Source organism: Bubalus bubalis, chromosome 17 (genome assembly GCF_019923935.1).
Source record: "Bubalus bubalis isolate 160015118507 breed Murrah chromosome 17, NDDB_SH_1, whole genome shotgun sequence".
NCBI lineage: Eukaryota > Metazoa > Chordata > Mammalia > Artiodactyla > Bovidae > Bubalus > Bubalus bubalis.
The window spans coordinates 42,625,162-42,641,537 of NC_059173.1; the positions used below are offsets into that span (position 1 = coordinate 42,625,162).

The following is a 16,376-nucleotide window of genomic DNA, read 5'->3' on the forward strand; positions in this document are numbered from 1 at the left end:
AGGCTGGAACATGTATATAGTTAGGACAAAAGAAAGTGAAATGTTACCTAGGGGACTGAAACAACATGCTGTGCCTGCCAACCACATGACTCTACAATAGAGCTGAAAGGTTGGAAGGCGTTTTATTTAAAAGGAGAAACTAAGATAGGCACCAGACCATAGTACATAAAGAGGATTGCCAACTACCTCAAAGCAATGAGCAGGAAAAGGAAAGTCATCTGTGAGAAATCAAAACCCCCAGGCTTGAGTCACAACAAAAAGTTCAGAATATATACGTAAACACTATCTGTGATACAGGAACTCCAACCTGAATAATTAAAACTGTTCTAGGACCAGTGAGACTTCCTCAGGGCTCTGACAGAAACAAATAACAAAACCTCTCTCTTGGACACTTCTGTGACCCAGGGCACACAAAATATCCCACAGAAAAAACCTTATTGCAGGTGAATTTATAGTGAAAACAAATCATATGAGGAAACAAGCACTGTGTGGAAGAGTTAGTAGGTATTATACAATCAGAATTAGCACCCCTAGAACTAAAAATGTGATAAAATACTCTAAAAGGCTCTAGACTTAGAATGTTTAAAATGATGAATAAAGTTTTAAAGGAAGCAAAATAATACAAATAGTGTAGTTAAAAGAAGAATAGCCAAGTCTGAAAGAACATCTAGAAATGAATGAAATGAAAAACATGACAAAAAGCTAAGAGTCATGTTTGAAAGAACATCTTGAAATGGTAAAGTGTTTGAAATTAAAAACATGATGAAAAGAGCTAAGAGTCATAGAAGTTAGAGAGTCCCTACACATTCTAATAGATCCAGAAGACACTGAAAAGGGGTGAGAGGCAGTAATCAAAGGACAATGACTGAGACTTCTCCAGAACCTAAAAAGTTCATCCATCCTCAGGTTAATAAAAAAAATTCTGAGTAGATTTTGTCTAATAAAATCCATATTAGATGCATCCTAATGAAACTACAAAATAAAATGAAATAATGAGATAAAACTCGTAACTTGGAAAGGAACAATATTTAGACTCATCAATAATAATGGATGCTAAAAGATAAGGGACAGTTACTGTCAATCAAAAATTCTATTGGCAACCAAGTTATTATTCAAAAGGTAAATCAGAGATACCACAACATTGTAAAGCAATTATCCTCCAATAAAAGAAAATTTTTTAAGTTAAAACATTTTTAGACAAAAATGTTCACCATTCAGAGACCTTTACTAAAACAATTACTGAAAGAAAACTGAACCCAGATGGAAAGAGGGATGCAAAAGCAGTGAAGTAAACCTATTGGTAAACTTTGACAAACACTGGCTGTAAAAGACTTTTGGGTGGGAGAGGTAACATAACTTGGTAAATTCGGGGATAATCAGTGTTCTTGGGAGCCTACACACATTTTGGTTTCTTCCTCCTTAAAATGTTTTAGGGGCAGACCCCAATGTATACAAAACTAGGTGTATTACTATAACTAGGTAGGTGAGTAAGTGAGTGAAGCCGCTCAGTCGTGTCCGACTCTTGGTGATCCCATGGACTGTAGCCCACCAGGCTTCTCCATCCATGGAATTTTCTAGGCAAGAGTACTAGAGTGGGTTGCCATTTCCTTATCCAAACTAGGTAGGTCGTCTGCTTAATTCTGGAGTGCAGTAATTGCAAGTCCACAGACACATTTCTCTAGTATCAGTATTATCAGTAAAGCTGATAAGGAACCAAGAAAAGGGATTCAAATAAACAATATTGAGAAAGTTGGACATATAGCTGTAGAAGGGATATTTTTTAATGAATAATCAAATTTATGCCAACAAACATGAAAACCTAGATGAAATGGTCACTTTTCAGTAAAAATATAAATATTGATACAAGAAATAGAAAACATAGACTATATCCCCTAAAGAAACTTAGACCCATGGTCATAAATCTGCTTGTAAACTCCAGGGGTCAAAATGGTTTTCAGGCTTGTCTTTGCAAAACTTTACCAGAGAAAAGAAAAAGAGGAAACATTCTCAACTTCTTTAATTAAGCCAGTATAATCTTGATATTAGCAAGAATAATAAAGGAAAATAAAACCTTACAGATATAAGCATTCTAAATAAAATAATCACAAACTAAATCAAATGTATCTAAAACAGAACCATCATGGATGGCCTAACAGGTTTATCCTAGGAGTGCAGCAATTAGAAATCTATTCCGAAATATGAATTAGAAAATCTGTTCATATTATTCACCACATTAACTGATGAGAGAAAAAAGATCATTTCAAAATATAGATGATGCATGGCATTTGTTAAATTTTAGTATCCACTTAGGAAAAACCTCTTAGCAAGGAAAAGAGGATAAATTCAGGTTCTTTAATGTCAACGCGGATGTATTTAATGTTAAGCACAAAACAAGGATGCTTGCCGTTACAGCTTGTATTCATTGTACTACTGGTAGGCAACATAAGAGAAAACAAGATTAAAACTGAAAAAGTATTAGTTATTACCCAGGCCATATGGTTCTATATACAGAAAATCCAGGAATCTCTAGGAATACTAGAAGTTATAAGAATACAGAAGGATTGCTGGATACACTGATCAATATACATAACTCCACAAAATTCCTACATTGCAGCAACAGCAGCTGGGCATATCTACCATGTATTGGCCTTTTTGGTGCCAGGCACTGTGACTATGTTCACATTATACAATAATAACAACAGTCTCATAGTTACATGTATCTTCTTCATTTTAACAGGTTTTAAACCTAGGGCTTGGTAGTTAAGTAACTTGCCAGAGGTCCTACCACTAGTTAAGTTAGACCAAGCTGGGACCACAACCCAATTCTTGTGACCCACCAAACCTGTCATGCTTTCAGACAGGAGGTGGTCTCATTTCCTCCCAGAAATGGTAAAGAATAATAATAGTAATCTCTTGCTTCTGACCCCAGTTGTTTCTTTTTTGCTCTTTTAAGTGTTTTTTAATAGGAAAATTATTCTCACACTCTCAAGTTGTACAGAGAGCAATGGAGAACTAAATGGTCCTAGGAGAATTTCAGGATATTCTAGAATAAATAGATGGTGGCAGGCCTAACGGGACGGGGGCTACAAGGGGAACTGAGAGTGGGTACAAGCCGGGGGCCGCCCAGCAGCACTGGGGCCCGGGTTCTATTGCGAGCAGCAGCACCCAATCCCTGCCCTGCTCACGCACTGCCTGCTGGGAGACGCGGCCGTGACACCTGCCGCAGAGAGGACAGAGGATGGCGTCGTCGTCGGGAGTTACCATGTTTCTTGTGTGCTTGTGAGATGGAAGAGAGATGTAATTCTTTAATGAAGACAGACCGGAGCCAAAACATTGCTGAACATTACAGTACATCACAGTTTCCTCAGTACCGCCCTTGAAAATGGATTTCATGTTCCTCATAGCAACAGCAGCAGGAGCTATAGCCACCCTTGCTGCTGCTGCTATTGCAGCACTGATTGTAGTAAAAAGTCTCAGTTCTTTGAAGAAGTGGACAAATAAGGACGATCAGCCTATGAAAAAACCTCGTAAAAAAGGCTTTCTCATGGTACCAACAAACGGGAAACAGGAAACACATGAAGAATCAAGCAAGAAGCAACAGGAATCACACAAGGAATTGGGCAAGAAAGAAGAGGAAATCCCGGAAGAATTGAATGACAGGGAACAGAACTATGAAGAACCGAATGACGAGGAATGGGAAACCGACGAAGAACTGAACGACGATCAACAGGACCACAAAGAACCAAATGACAAGGAACAGGAAACCCACAAAGAACTGAATAAGAAGGAAGAAAAAACTCAGGAAGAATTGAATGAAAAGGAACAGGGCAGCCAAACTTTGTAAGTGTTAACTATAACTTGGTTAAATTTCAGACACCACCACTTATCCTGATCAAAGGAAGAAAGCCATTTGAACCACTGGAGGCTTCTCTGGGGACCAAAGGGTGGCGGCTATGCACAGGCTTGCCTGGTGTCACAGGACACACAGACTTAATATTACTGTCCTGTAAAACTGGTTTTCAGAGGTAAGTAAGGGTTAGTGGAGGAGGCTGCTCCTTTTAGGATAAAGTGAGGGAAGTTATACCAAGGGAGAGTTGCATGCGTGTTGTTTCTTGACATGTTTGTTGTTTTGGTGTTTCAAGCCCTTGTTAGGCTGGGGGAAACTGTTCAGTCGGCTTTCACACAACATAGGACCCCTTTCCCTCGGGATCCGCGCTCCCCTGGGGAACAGGCGAGGCGAGGCCACCGGCGGCCGCACAATGGGCGCCACCTCACAGAGCTGGGCGCGGCGGGCGGGCGGCGGGGCCGCGCGGCGGGACTGCAAGCGCGCTGGCTGGCAGCACATGGGCCCCTCGGGGCGGCGAGGCCGTCGGGTGGGTGCTGGAGTTGCGGGCGGGCCCCTTGGAGGAAAAGACCGAGGCGGCGGCGCCGGGCCAGCAACCGCCAGGCTGCGCGCCCGACGCCGGGCAGGCCCGGGCAGTGCCCTGCGGCTGCAGCACGCCGGTGCCCAGTTGCCAAAACAACCCAAAGGGGTTCTTCCAAACACGTGGGCAAACCTCTGGCCGGGCCGGGGCTCGCACCTCGTCCAGCCGCAGTGCGCCCTGAAGCCGCGCGGTGGCGAGCCAACCGGCTCTGCTTCCCCTCCTCCTCTCCTGCCTAATCCTCCCCGCTCCCCCTTCTCCTCCCTCCCACTCCTGCTGGCTTAGCCGCCTCCATTTTCCAGATCTTTCTCGAACCCGCAGCTCCTCGGGCAGCCGTTGCCCGAGCGCTGACGGAGGAGGCCGAAGTCAGGGCCAGGAGCAGCCTCGGGCACGAAGGGGCAGCTCGCGCGCCGCCCCGGCGGCGGAGCGCGCAGGCGCAGACCCCCGTAACTGCCGGTTGGAGGCTGCCGAACTGCAGTGGAGAGAGACCTGGGCGGCGAAGGCTGCGGCGCGGGCGGCTTTCCCCTCCTCCAAGGTTCCCCGACGCGCTGCCCTAGATTTAATGCGCAGCGACTTGGGGTCATCTCTCCTTTGCTTCTCGTAGGAGTCGTAGTTCCAGGAGCAACAGCCCAGAAGAGGACGCGGTCCCCGCACCGAGGGCTTCTGCACCATCACCCCTACCATTAGGCGGCGGGATGTCTGTGGTCGGCATTGACCTCGGCTTTCTCAACTGCTACATCGCAGTAGCGAGGAGTGGCGGCATCGAAACCATCGCCAATGAGTACAGCGACAGGTGTACGCCGTAAGTGCCCGGTCTGGTGGTAATCCTGGGAAACGTTTCCTCCCGACCCTCGCATTTGTCCCGCCTGCTGGTTTCTTCTGATGCGCCGAACTCTGAGATGACAGGTGCAGCCCATCAATTGCAGTCCGCGGGGTGGCGGGCCCAGGTGGGAGTCGGACTACCTCGCTCCGCAAAGCTTCTTTTCCTTCAAGGACAAGGGACTTAACTCGGATAGTTGGCGCATCTGTGTACCCACGCACCCCCCCCCCACCGCCTCCCCACCCCCCCAGCCCCCGCGCGCGCCCACCACCACGCCTCCGTCCCCCGGCGGCCCTGCTTTAGTTTTCAGGAAAAGGATTGGTGCGGGACCACCACGGCGTTCTGAACATTAGAGAAAGATCTTGAGTCCCCCCCACCCCGCCTGGCTTGTTTGGGATTATTGGCCGAGGGCGGGCATCCGCGCTCGCTCAGTAAAAAAATTCTTTATTGTTTCTCCCCTTCCTCCTTTGCCCATCTGTCAACGCCACAGCTTTCTCTCAGAAAAGTAAGAAATGAAAGCTTAGAATGGAAATGTCAGAATATGAGTTGCAGGTTCATCTGGCCCAGAAGGGCTTCTTTTGTTTGTTTTTTAAAAGAAGGGATTTTACCTCAGTGTCCTTGAGAATTGGGGGTAATCGGACGGGTTTCCAAGGGCGTAGGTTAGTGGTGCATTAATAGGGAGAGAATCAGGGATGGGAGTCATTGCCCACGTGTCGGTAATGTTCATCCATTAAAGGAAAGTAGTGGAGTTAGAACCTATCGAAAGCGTATTTCTACAGAATGAATTGTTGGAGAGTCAGAGGCATCTGTCCTGTATAAACATGATTGTGAAGTGATTCCATTATGAACACTTGATGAAAGAATAGAAGGAGTGGCATTATGTCATGGAAACATGTATCCACATGTTTCATTGTTTCTGTGGCCTGGGAAGTTAGCAAATAATATAATTAAGTAAGACGGGGATATGAAAAACTAGCTTCTTATTGTAGATTCCTGTTACCGGTAATTTTATGAGGTAACTATCTGTCAGTGTCTTATTTTCTATGGTTAAGCAACCAAACATGTTGATTTGACCTTTCTGAATGGTCCAAAATATACTACTTTAAACATCAGACTAATCTTGTCCAAGATCAGTGTTAAGCTAAGCCTTTAAATAATTATATTGCTAATCTTTTATGAATAAATTACGTCAAGGAGGTTTTGACGATCGTTTACTTGGAGCAGTTTGTGCTTTAGTTTCTTTTAAAGAATATTCTAGAAGATTTATACCACCTTTTTCTAGATATATGCATTATATTTCTTTTGCTGAAATTCCTGTATACTTACAGTCTCAAACGTGAGCATAGGTCAGTTAATGTTCATAGTACTGTTAGAACTCTTGCTTCTTTTTACATCTTTCTCTGGCTTTATGCACAATGAGACAGTGAAGCGTAAATTGTGAACTACTGATGACTTCATCTCTACAGCGTTTTAAGTCACAGCAGATATGGGCTTCTGCCAGAAAAGGACTAGGAAATTCCACTCTCCTCTTTCGTCAGAATAAAGGTTAATGCGGGCAGTTTTTGGCTTCAGGAACTTAGCCTATAGAGAAAAAATGAGAGGTCGGATGGATGTTCCCCTTACCTTTAAAGCCTTATCCTAAAAGATCAGAAACCAGAATTGTAAAACAGATACTGCATTTCCAGGCTCAAAAATCTTATTAGTGGTTCCATGACTCTTTAAATTTAAAGAGCCTGGCCACACTTTCAGAGAGAGTTCTTTAGAAATTAGGCTGCTCATTTAAGTCTTCTAAAGTCTCTGTTAATATTCTCAAACACATTGGCAAATTCTGTGTGGCTGAGGTTATCTTTCTGATTTGTATGTAAGAGAGTCACTTCTAATATCTAGATTTAATGAGGCTAAACCAAAGTAGAACGTTCTAAAAGTGGAAGGATTGTATCCCTCGCTTGTATCAGCAGCTCTGCCCTTCTTTCTGGAGTTGTATACTGTCGTGTGTTTCAGGAGTATACCTTTTATTGTTGAACTAGTACTTCATTGTAGTCTGGTGCTCTTACAGTGTGTATTTACTTTGTGGGGCTTACATTATTGAGCGAAAACATAGCCCTTCCTGATTCCTAAATGTTTATTCATTAATGCCTATCTTGCAAAAAGCGTAACTATTGGAGGACCTGAAACTTTTCTGATACACCACAGTATTTAATAATACATATAAACTAGCTTTACAAAAAAAAAATTCTTTGTATGTCCTTTTGCTAACGTCAATGTAATATGCCAAAGGCATTGCTAAGAAGCAAATACATTTTAAAAAGATCGTGTGGGAAAAAAAGTAGAAAATGTTTGATTTAGTTGGTTTCAGCATCCACACTTTTTCACATTTCATTCTTTAATATACATAATTATGTATGCATGGGAGAATCCTATGTATAAACCAAAGACAATTTAATGAAAAAGATAATTACATTTTGGCCTATAGTGGGCTACAGTCCATGGGATTGCAAAGAGTCAGACACAGCTGAAGTGGCTTAGCACATAGAACTCAGTTTCAGTGTTTGTATAATCAAACACTGAATTTCCTTAAATTATCCCTTATTGGTATTCAGGTTGTTTATATTTTCTTTTTATAAGCAGTGCTGCAATAACTATCTTTGTAACTAAATTTTTGACCCTTAATTCCTTCAAGTAAGCTTCTAGAATTAGAATTACTGAGTGTGCACATTTTTCAGGCCTTGAATATTTTTATATTGTTCAATTAAGTATAGATGTAGGGATTGGAATTTCCATCTCAGACTCAGTTATATCAAAGTGGTTAGTTTCACACATGGGAAAATAAAATTGGAGCCAGAAATCCTCATTCAATATCAGATTAAAGCATGTGGTCAGATAAAACATCAGTTCAGTCATGCAGTTGTGTCTTGACTCTCTGCAACACCATGGACTGCAGCACACCAGGCTTCTCTGTCCATCACCAACTCCTGGAGCTTGCCTCAGACTCATGTCCAATGAGTCGGTGATGACATCCAACCATCTCATCCTCTGTCGTCCCCTTCTCCTCCTGCCTTCAATCTTTCCCAGCATCAGGTGGCCAGAGAACTTCAGCATCAGTCCTTCCAATGAATATTCAGGATTGATCTCCTTTAGGATGGACTGGTTGGATCTCCTTGCTGTCCAAAGGACTCTCAGCAGTCTTCTCCAACACCACAGTTTAAAAGCATCAATTTTCATGCTCAGCTTTCCTTATGGTCCAACTCTCACAGCTAAAACATGCTCCCTGCATTTTAAATTGATATTTAGTGATGATTTCTATGGGCTTAGCATTGTTCGCACTGGCATATGTATCACATCAATTCTATGAGTTTGATAATCCTAGCTATCTTTTTTCATAAGAAGCCTTAAGCAAAGTTAAATATCTTGGCCAAGAAATAGCAGTGAAATGGATTTAGTTTCAGGCTTCTTTGACCCCAGAAACCCAGTGCCCTTACATTATCTGTTGGCATACAGATGGTATCTATATATTGGGTAATGGGCTGTATTGGAACAAATTATCTGTCTGGGCATTTACTGTATAGAGAAGCATCAGTAAAGTCATCTGTTACTGTCTAGTTTCTAAGAAATATTATCTTGTTTTAAAATGTTATTTTAGTATGCTTTTAAGTTATTTTAAGAACATGTAAAAATCTTGTTTCAATTTAGAAATTGATATAAAAGTAGGTACACAAAATGTTAGTGCAAAACTATGGAGGAAAGCAGTGTGGAAAGACTATTAACTATTAATAGTGGGTATTTCTTGGAAGTAGATTATGGAAGTGTGCTCTTAATACATAGTCTGTAATGTTTTGAATTTTTATGAACTTAATTTACAATAAAGAAAATGGATCTTTTAATCAAACTTATTTTAAGACATTTTTGTTAGATGTATATATTCGTTTTACTATTAAAATTCTGCAGGATCCAACTTAGCAGACTAAACAGTTCTCTGGTTTTCTGTACTTATCAACATACGTATAATCTGAAAATATGGGAAAATATTATTTATACACCACATCTCAGATATGTGAGATGTCCTGTTCAATGCACAAAAGCAGAAATCACTTACCTTGAGATACTGAAAATAAAAAATTTTTCTACATGGAAAACGGGAAACTCCAGACATTAACAGTGACTTGCTTGGTAGGAGGACTTTTTAATGGTAATAGCAGTTCAGGTTAGGAGAAAATTTTTACATTTTTAAAATTATTTATTCTTTGTATCATATGAAATGGTTTTGTTTGTATGTTCTACTGTGAGATTACATTAAAGTATTTTAAATACTGAAGAATTACATAAAGTATATCTTCTCTGTCTCTTCCCAGCTACCTCCTAAACTTTAATATGTGTGTTTCTATACAAAGTGAGTATATGTATTAAACTGGGATTTTTTTTAGCAAAAGTAGAATTACATTTATACATTCTGCAGTTGGCTTTTTCAAAATATAATGTGAACATCTCAAATTTGCTCGTATGACTCTACCTCATTCTTCTTAATGTATGTACAGTATTCCATTTATCTGTACATGTCTATTAGTGTGTGTTGCAAAGTATTTTGCTGTTGACAAAAATTCAATGAAATTTTTTTTTAATGAAATTGTGCCTAAATGAGTGGATGGGCAGACGTCCCACACTTTAACATGGCCAAAGCTAGTACTATGAAATCTTTTAGTATGAATATTATCCACAAAATAAAATGACTCTCTAGTCATTGCCTTGAATTTGTAGCTGAAAAATTCTGAAAAAATTCTAGAAGGCAGGAATGATAGGTACAAATTACATAATATACATTGAGTTTAAGATGTTTAACATGCCTTTTAGTATGTGGTTAGTATGAGGTTAGGTTTCCCTGATAGCTCAATTGGTAAAGAATCTGCCTGCATTGCAGAAGACCCCGATTCAATTCCTGGGCCAGGAAGGTCTGCTGGAGAAAGGGATAGGCTACCTGTACCCACTCCAGTATTCTTGGGCTTCCCTTGTGGCTCAGCTGGTAAAGAATCTGTTTGCAATGTGGGAGACCTGGATTCAATCCCTGGATTGGGAGGATCCCCTGGAGAAGGGAAAGGATACCCACACCAGTATTCTGGCCTGGAGAAGTCCATGGACTCTATAGTCCATGAGATCACAAAGAGTCAGACACAACTGAGCGACTTTCACTTCACTTAGTGTGTGGTCATTATAGTACAAATTAATGAGCATAGCTATGTTCTAATTAAATTTTATTTACAAAAATATGTGGTAAGTGGTAATTTGCAAATCTTTGTTCTAGGCAGTCATAATAAAAATGACAAAATTATTATGCATTGTTATTTGTCTTTGAACTGATGAATTTTGAGTAAGATAATCAGTTTTTAAAATACTGTATCTAATAATTAAACAGTGTGTCTAATTTAAAGTACCTAATCAGCTTTTTAAATAAAAATTAAATCAGCTGTGTAAATGTGTGTGTGATTTCTGTAGGGGCTTTCCAGTTGGGACAGTGGTATAGAATCTGCCTGCCAATGCAGGAAATGAGGGTTCAATCCCTGGGTCGGGAACATCCCCTGGAGTAGGAAATGGCAACCCATTCTAGTATTCTTGCCTGGGAAACCCCATGGACAGAGATGTCCAGAAGGCTACGATCAGTGGGATCACAGTCGGACATAACTGAGCACACACACACATGCAGCAGATTTCTGTTAATGGTTTTAAGTTAACAAATTTAATTTGGGAGTTATGCTTATTAGAAGCATTTGGAGACTACTAAAGGAATTTTTGTTTTTATATGTTAAAATATTTTATTCATTGTCCATATTCAAAGATTGAAAAGTTTATATTATTACTAAATCATAGGTGTCTAAAAATTTTACATTTCTAAGCATTAGTCGCTCAGTCGTGTTGGACTCTTTGAGACCCCAGGGACTGTAGACCACCAAGCTCCTCTGTCCATGGGATTCTGCAGACAAGAATATTAGAGTGGGTTCCTGTTTCCTAGTCTAATATTTCTAAGTAGCAAACTAAAAAAGAAATGGTAACAATCATTCCTTTACTTTTTTTCTAGATAGTTAAGTTTGAGAAATAATAATCACATGTTTTCTTTACTGTCACAGTCTCAAATCCTTAATTTGTTTAGAGGCATTGAAATAGAAGAGAATGTTTTCCTCGGCTTATTTGAACCACTAAGGGATTACTTTGTACAGAACACTATTTGGGAAATGATGCAGTGGTTTTCAGCTGGAGGAGATTTTATACCCTAGGGTGCTGACAATGTCTGAAGATACTTGGCAGTTGTCACACTGGGAGAGGGAACAGAAGAGAGCTAATGATATCTAGCAGGTAGAGGCCAGAGATGCTTTAAAATCCTACAGTGCACAAAATTGCCCTGGTCCCTCAACAAAAAATCAGCCCCAAATGTCAGTAGTACCAAGATTGAGAAACCCTGCTCTATAGACATCTTGGCAGCTATAGTTGAAAAGAGTTCCTCAGCGGTTGACAATTTGATTCAGAGCCAAATTGGCTGTGTGAGGAACAAACCCCTTATTTAAACCAATTGATTGTCCTCTTATATCATTAATTCAGCTATTGTATGTCTTTGCATCTACTCAGTGATAGCAGAGACTATAAATAGTAATTGTGATCTTATGGAACTGACAAGGGAAAGCGGAAATTTCTAAAAATAGGGCTATTTTAAAAGTGTCAGTGATAAGATCAAGAGGTTTTGATTCCTTGGTGGAGATTTACAAAGAAGCAAACAAATCTAGAGCGTTGACCTCTTAGGTGAGAAGTCTGATGGTCTGTTGGCAGTGTGTGTGTTCTCCAACCTAGCCATGCTTGGCTTTATAAGAAAGACAGTTAATTGTAGATTTTAGGGGAAAATACAAATATAGCTTTCTTAAGTAACATCCTGTCTTTTGATTTTTATGCCCCTCCTCTACTTAAAGCTATACAGAACATTTAGAAGTTCTGCTTATTTGTTTAATTTTGTGCATTCTTTGAGAGTCGAGGACTACTGTTACAATGGCAACATCAGCCTGAATATAATGGATTTAAGCTGCATTGTAAACTCTTTTTTTTTCCCTTTTAGGTATAAAATGGATTTTCTAAATAGTAGTTGAAATAATCTATAAAAAGTATAATTGGATTTTGTGATATATAGTTGGATAAACTGTCGAATATCCTTTTCTAGAAAAACTTTTGTGTCAACCTAATATATAGTATAATATGTCTGTTTGCCTTGGTATTACTGAAAATTAGGTAAAAGTTTTGAAAGAGAATAGGTATTTAAATTACTTTGATTTTTCTGAAAATCCTTGACAGATACTTATATAATGGCTGTGCTATAGATAATGGCTGTGCTATAGAATCTTTTGGGGAAAAAAAAATTTGAGGGAATTTGAAGACCTTTAGTATGTGAGAAGGACCTTTAGCTAGAGAGGGAAATGGCAACCCACTTTATTATTCTTGCTTAGAGAACGCCATGGACAGAGGAGTCTTGTGGGCTATAGTTCGTGGGGTCGCAGGGAGTCAGATATGACTGAAGCAACTTAGCACGCATGCAGTATGTGAGGAGAGTTTTCTTTGTATTGAAACTGGGTATTTCCAAGTTATAACATTAAATTTTTGAACTTTACAAGTTGTCTGCTTTTAACCTGAAGAGAATGTCTGATAATGATAACTGTAGCTTTCTTCATGAAAAGATACAGGCATAAAACATATTTCAGTGAATACAGCACTGAATACAGCAAACAGTGAATACAGCAATAAATGATAGTTGAATCAGTCTTACTTGGATCTAAGAGTTGTAACAGAAGTTTAACCCTTGGAATCAACCTAAGATTTTCTGTGCATTAAAGTAATGATATCCTTGTGCTGAAAAATTAAGTTTTTCAAAGTGTATCCAGATAATGGAGTTGATAGCAAAATGGGTCTCAACTCCCAAAATAAAGCTGGCCAAGAGATGGCAAGTCCATATTTTCTCTGATGAGTTTAGAATGGAATGCCCACCGTCTACATGGATTTCTGTATCAGGCATGCAAAGTCTACTCTGGCAGAGACTATGTTGAATCAAGGAATTATTTGCAAGAAAAATGAAGGTGTCACCTGAACCACTGATTGTTAATATATCCTGTTTACCTATTTTTACCAGATCACAATGAAAGAAAAGTAACTTCAATTCTGTCATATATCAGTTCATCACATTTAACATTTAGTTCTAAATAAATACCTCCTTGGATGTATCAAAGGCACTTCAATCTCAACATAGCCAAAATAGAACTTGTGATGGTCCATCCCCAAACAGGTCCCTCGTACAGCATTTTCTGTCTTATTGCATGGCACAACTATCTACCCTCCAATGCAAACTGGAAACCTGTATATTATTCTTGTTACTTACCTCTTCCTATTACCTATTCCAGCACTATTCAGTAAAAATAAATATATGTGAGCCACATACATAATTTAAAATATTCTAATAGTTTCAATAAAAATACAGACAAAATTAATTTTAATATACTTGATTTAACTCAGTATATTCAAAATCTTATTTCAGCATGTAATCAGTGTTTTTAAATTAATAAGATATTGTTTCATACTTAAAGTAAGTACATCTCGATTCAGACTAGCTGCACTGGGGCCCCAGTGGTATAGTCAGTTAGCGCGCATTACTTAAACTTACTTATACAGACTAGCTGCATTTCATGTTCGTAATAGCCATGTGTTTCTGGTGGCTGCCTGTCGCACTCTGAAGATCTAGTTCATCACCAAGTCCTTTGAGTTTTAGCTCCTAAAATCTCTTAATTCCTTTTCCTTTTATCTCAACTGCCACTGTCCTGATAAGAGATTATTGATGACTTCTAGTGCTACTCCCATTCCTATGGTGTAAATGACCTCTGCCAAACACTCCCCTAGTTGAATCTGTCATTGTTTACTTTTCTTTCAAATCTCATCATTTTCTCAGGTAGGCCATCCCTGATCCTCCTCTTTTAGGTCAATTCCTGTTGTTGTCAACTCTTCATTGCCATGTGTGCCCATTTGGGTACCGCCTAGTTTACTTGGTACATTGGAGTGAGTCTACAGCAGTGTAAGTGCCAGGGGAGCCAATATGATGTCTGACTTTTTTCCCCTCATTATTATAGCTCTACTACCCATCAGAGTGCCAGGCATGTAGTAGTTACTCAGCATTCATCTGTTAAATTGATGAACTTAACTGCTTGCCTTTACTGAGAATCCAATGTCTGCAATGTAATAGTATCTTGTTCAGCCCTTGAAAAGCACTGTTCTGGGATCTTTCCTTTTCAGTTTATATAATACATATACACATATGTATATACATACACACACATATATTTTAAAGCATGGAGTGTTCTTTCTGCTATTCAAAAGCTTTTAATGATCTCTTAAAACCTAATTAAATATATTTAACATTTATAATATATCATTTAAAACATTATATAATCTGGCCCTGATAGATCTACCAAAATGTCCTATGAAACTAGTAAAGTTGCATTCTTCATCGTCTCCAAATGAGCATTACCCTTCAGAGCCATTTTTCCATTCATTCAGTAAGTACCTTGGTTATGTACCAGACACTGTACAGATAGCAGTGCTATCCAGTAGAACTTCCTGTTCTACAGTATATGTTCTATGTGCTTTCTGTTTTTTGCATATCCAATGGCCACATGTAGCTTTGAAACTCTTGAAAATTGGCTTTGAGCCCTTGAAATGTGACTGATTTTTAATTTTAGTCAATTTAAATTTTACTAGCTAGTGGCTACCATACTGGAGACTGCAGATCAAGGCAGTAAGACATATATTATCTACCCACACAGAATTTACACTCTAATGTGGATATATAGTCAGTAAAAAAAAATTGTATCAAATGGTGATACATTTATGAAAAATAAAATTGAGGAAACAAGATGTGTGTGTTGGGGGAGGAGCAAGAATGTTGTTTATGTAAGATAGAAAAGGTATTTCTATTAAGCTGATAGTTGAGCCAGAGACATGAAATGAGAGCTCAAGGCCTGTGTTCCAGAGAGAATAGCATGTACAAAGGCCCTGAGGCAGAAATGTACTTGCCCTACTGTAGAAATAGCAAGGAGACTTCTGTGCCTAGATTGAAGTTACAGGGTAGAGCAGCTACAGAACAAACCATGGCTGTTTATTGGCTGTTGGGCAAACAGGACACCATTGCAGGGTTTTTAGCAGAGGACTTTGTCTTTAAAAAGATCACTCAGGCTGTTATATTGAGAATAGATGGTATACCTGTATACCAGTAATGTCCTTTTCCATAAAACCAGATACATATTAAAATGCTTTCTTTTCTTTCAAGTCTTAATTAAGAAATCACATCTTCTACTTGCTTTTCCTAAGCCATATTATCTACAAGTGATTATTCTCTTTTTTTGCTAGTATCATTCATAATTTTATATGTTGATTTTCTTGATAGACTAAATTCTCCAAGCACATTGGATTGTAGCTAGTATAAACACAATGCCTGTAAGTATTTGTTGATTGAATGAATTACAACTGAATTACAACCTGTAATATTGAAACCATGGAAACATTTTCTTGAATCACAGCATGAAATGGTTTTTTGATAAAAATGGTACTCTACACTTTTATAAGCAGAATTATTAATACATGTAAATGCAGGAATGAAAACAACATATTGTTCATTTATGTATCAATTCAGTTCAGTTGTTCAGTCATGTCCGACTCTTTGCGACCCCATGGACTGCAATACTCCAGGCCTCCCTGTCCATCACCAACTCCTGGAGTTTACTCAGACTCATGTCTGTTGAGTCGGTGATGCCACCCAACCATCTCATCCTCTGTCATCTCCTTCTCCTGCCTTCAATCTTTCCCAGAATCAGGGTCTCTTCAAATGAGTCAGTTTTTCACATCAGGTGGCTAAAATATTGGAGTTTCAGCTTCAGCATCAGTCCTTGCAATGAATATTCAGAACTGATTCCCTTTAGGATGGACTGATTGGATCTCTTTGCAGTCCAAAGGACTCTTAAGAGTCTTCTCCAACATCACAGTTCAAAAGCATCAATTCTTCGGCACTCAGTTTTCTTTATAGTCCAACTCTCACATCCATATGTAACCACTGGAAAAACCATTGCTTTGAC

General features: G+C 39.3%; 1 protein-coding gene across 2 annotated transcripts in view; it reads left to right on the forward strand.

Moving 5' to 3' along the window:
* Window positions 1–3,117: 3,117 nt before the first annotated feature.
* Window positions 3,118–16,376, forward strand: part of HSPA4L (heat shock protein family A (Hsp70) member 4 like) — a 63,797-nt gene continuing 50,538 nt past the window's right edge. Inside the window, exons 1-2 of one of the 2 annotated variants that reach the window (XM_006067301.4) lie at window positions 3,118–3,840; window positions 5,026–5,223. In XM_006067301.4, the coding sequence (XP_006067363.4) occupies window positions 3,383–3,840; window positions 5,026–5,223 (656 nt within the window). In that variant the 5' untranslated portion in view covers window positions 3,118–3,382. Of the gene's footprint in view, window positions 3,841–4,297; window positions 4,374–5,025; window positions 5,224–16,376 lie in introns of those variants that run through there. The other variant, XM_025268038.3, reaches the window with a different exon arrangement.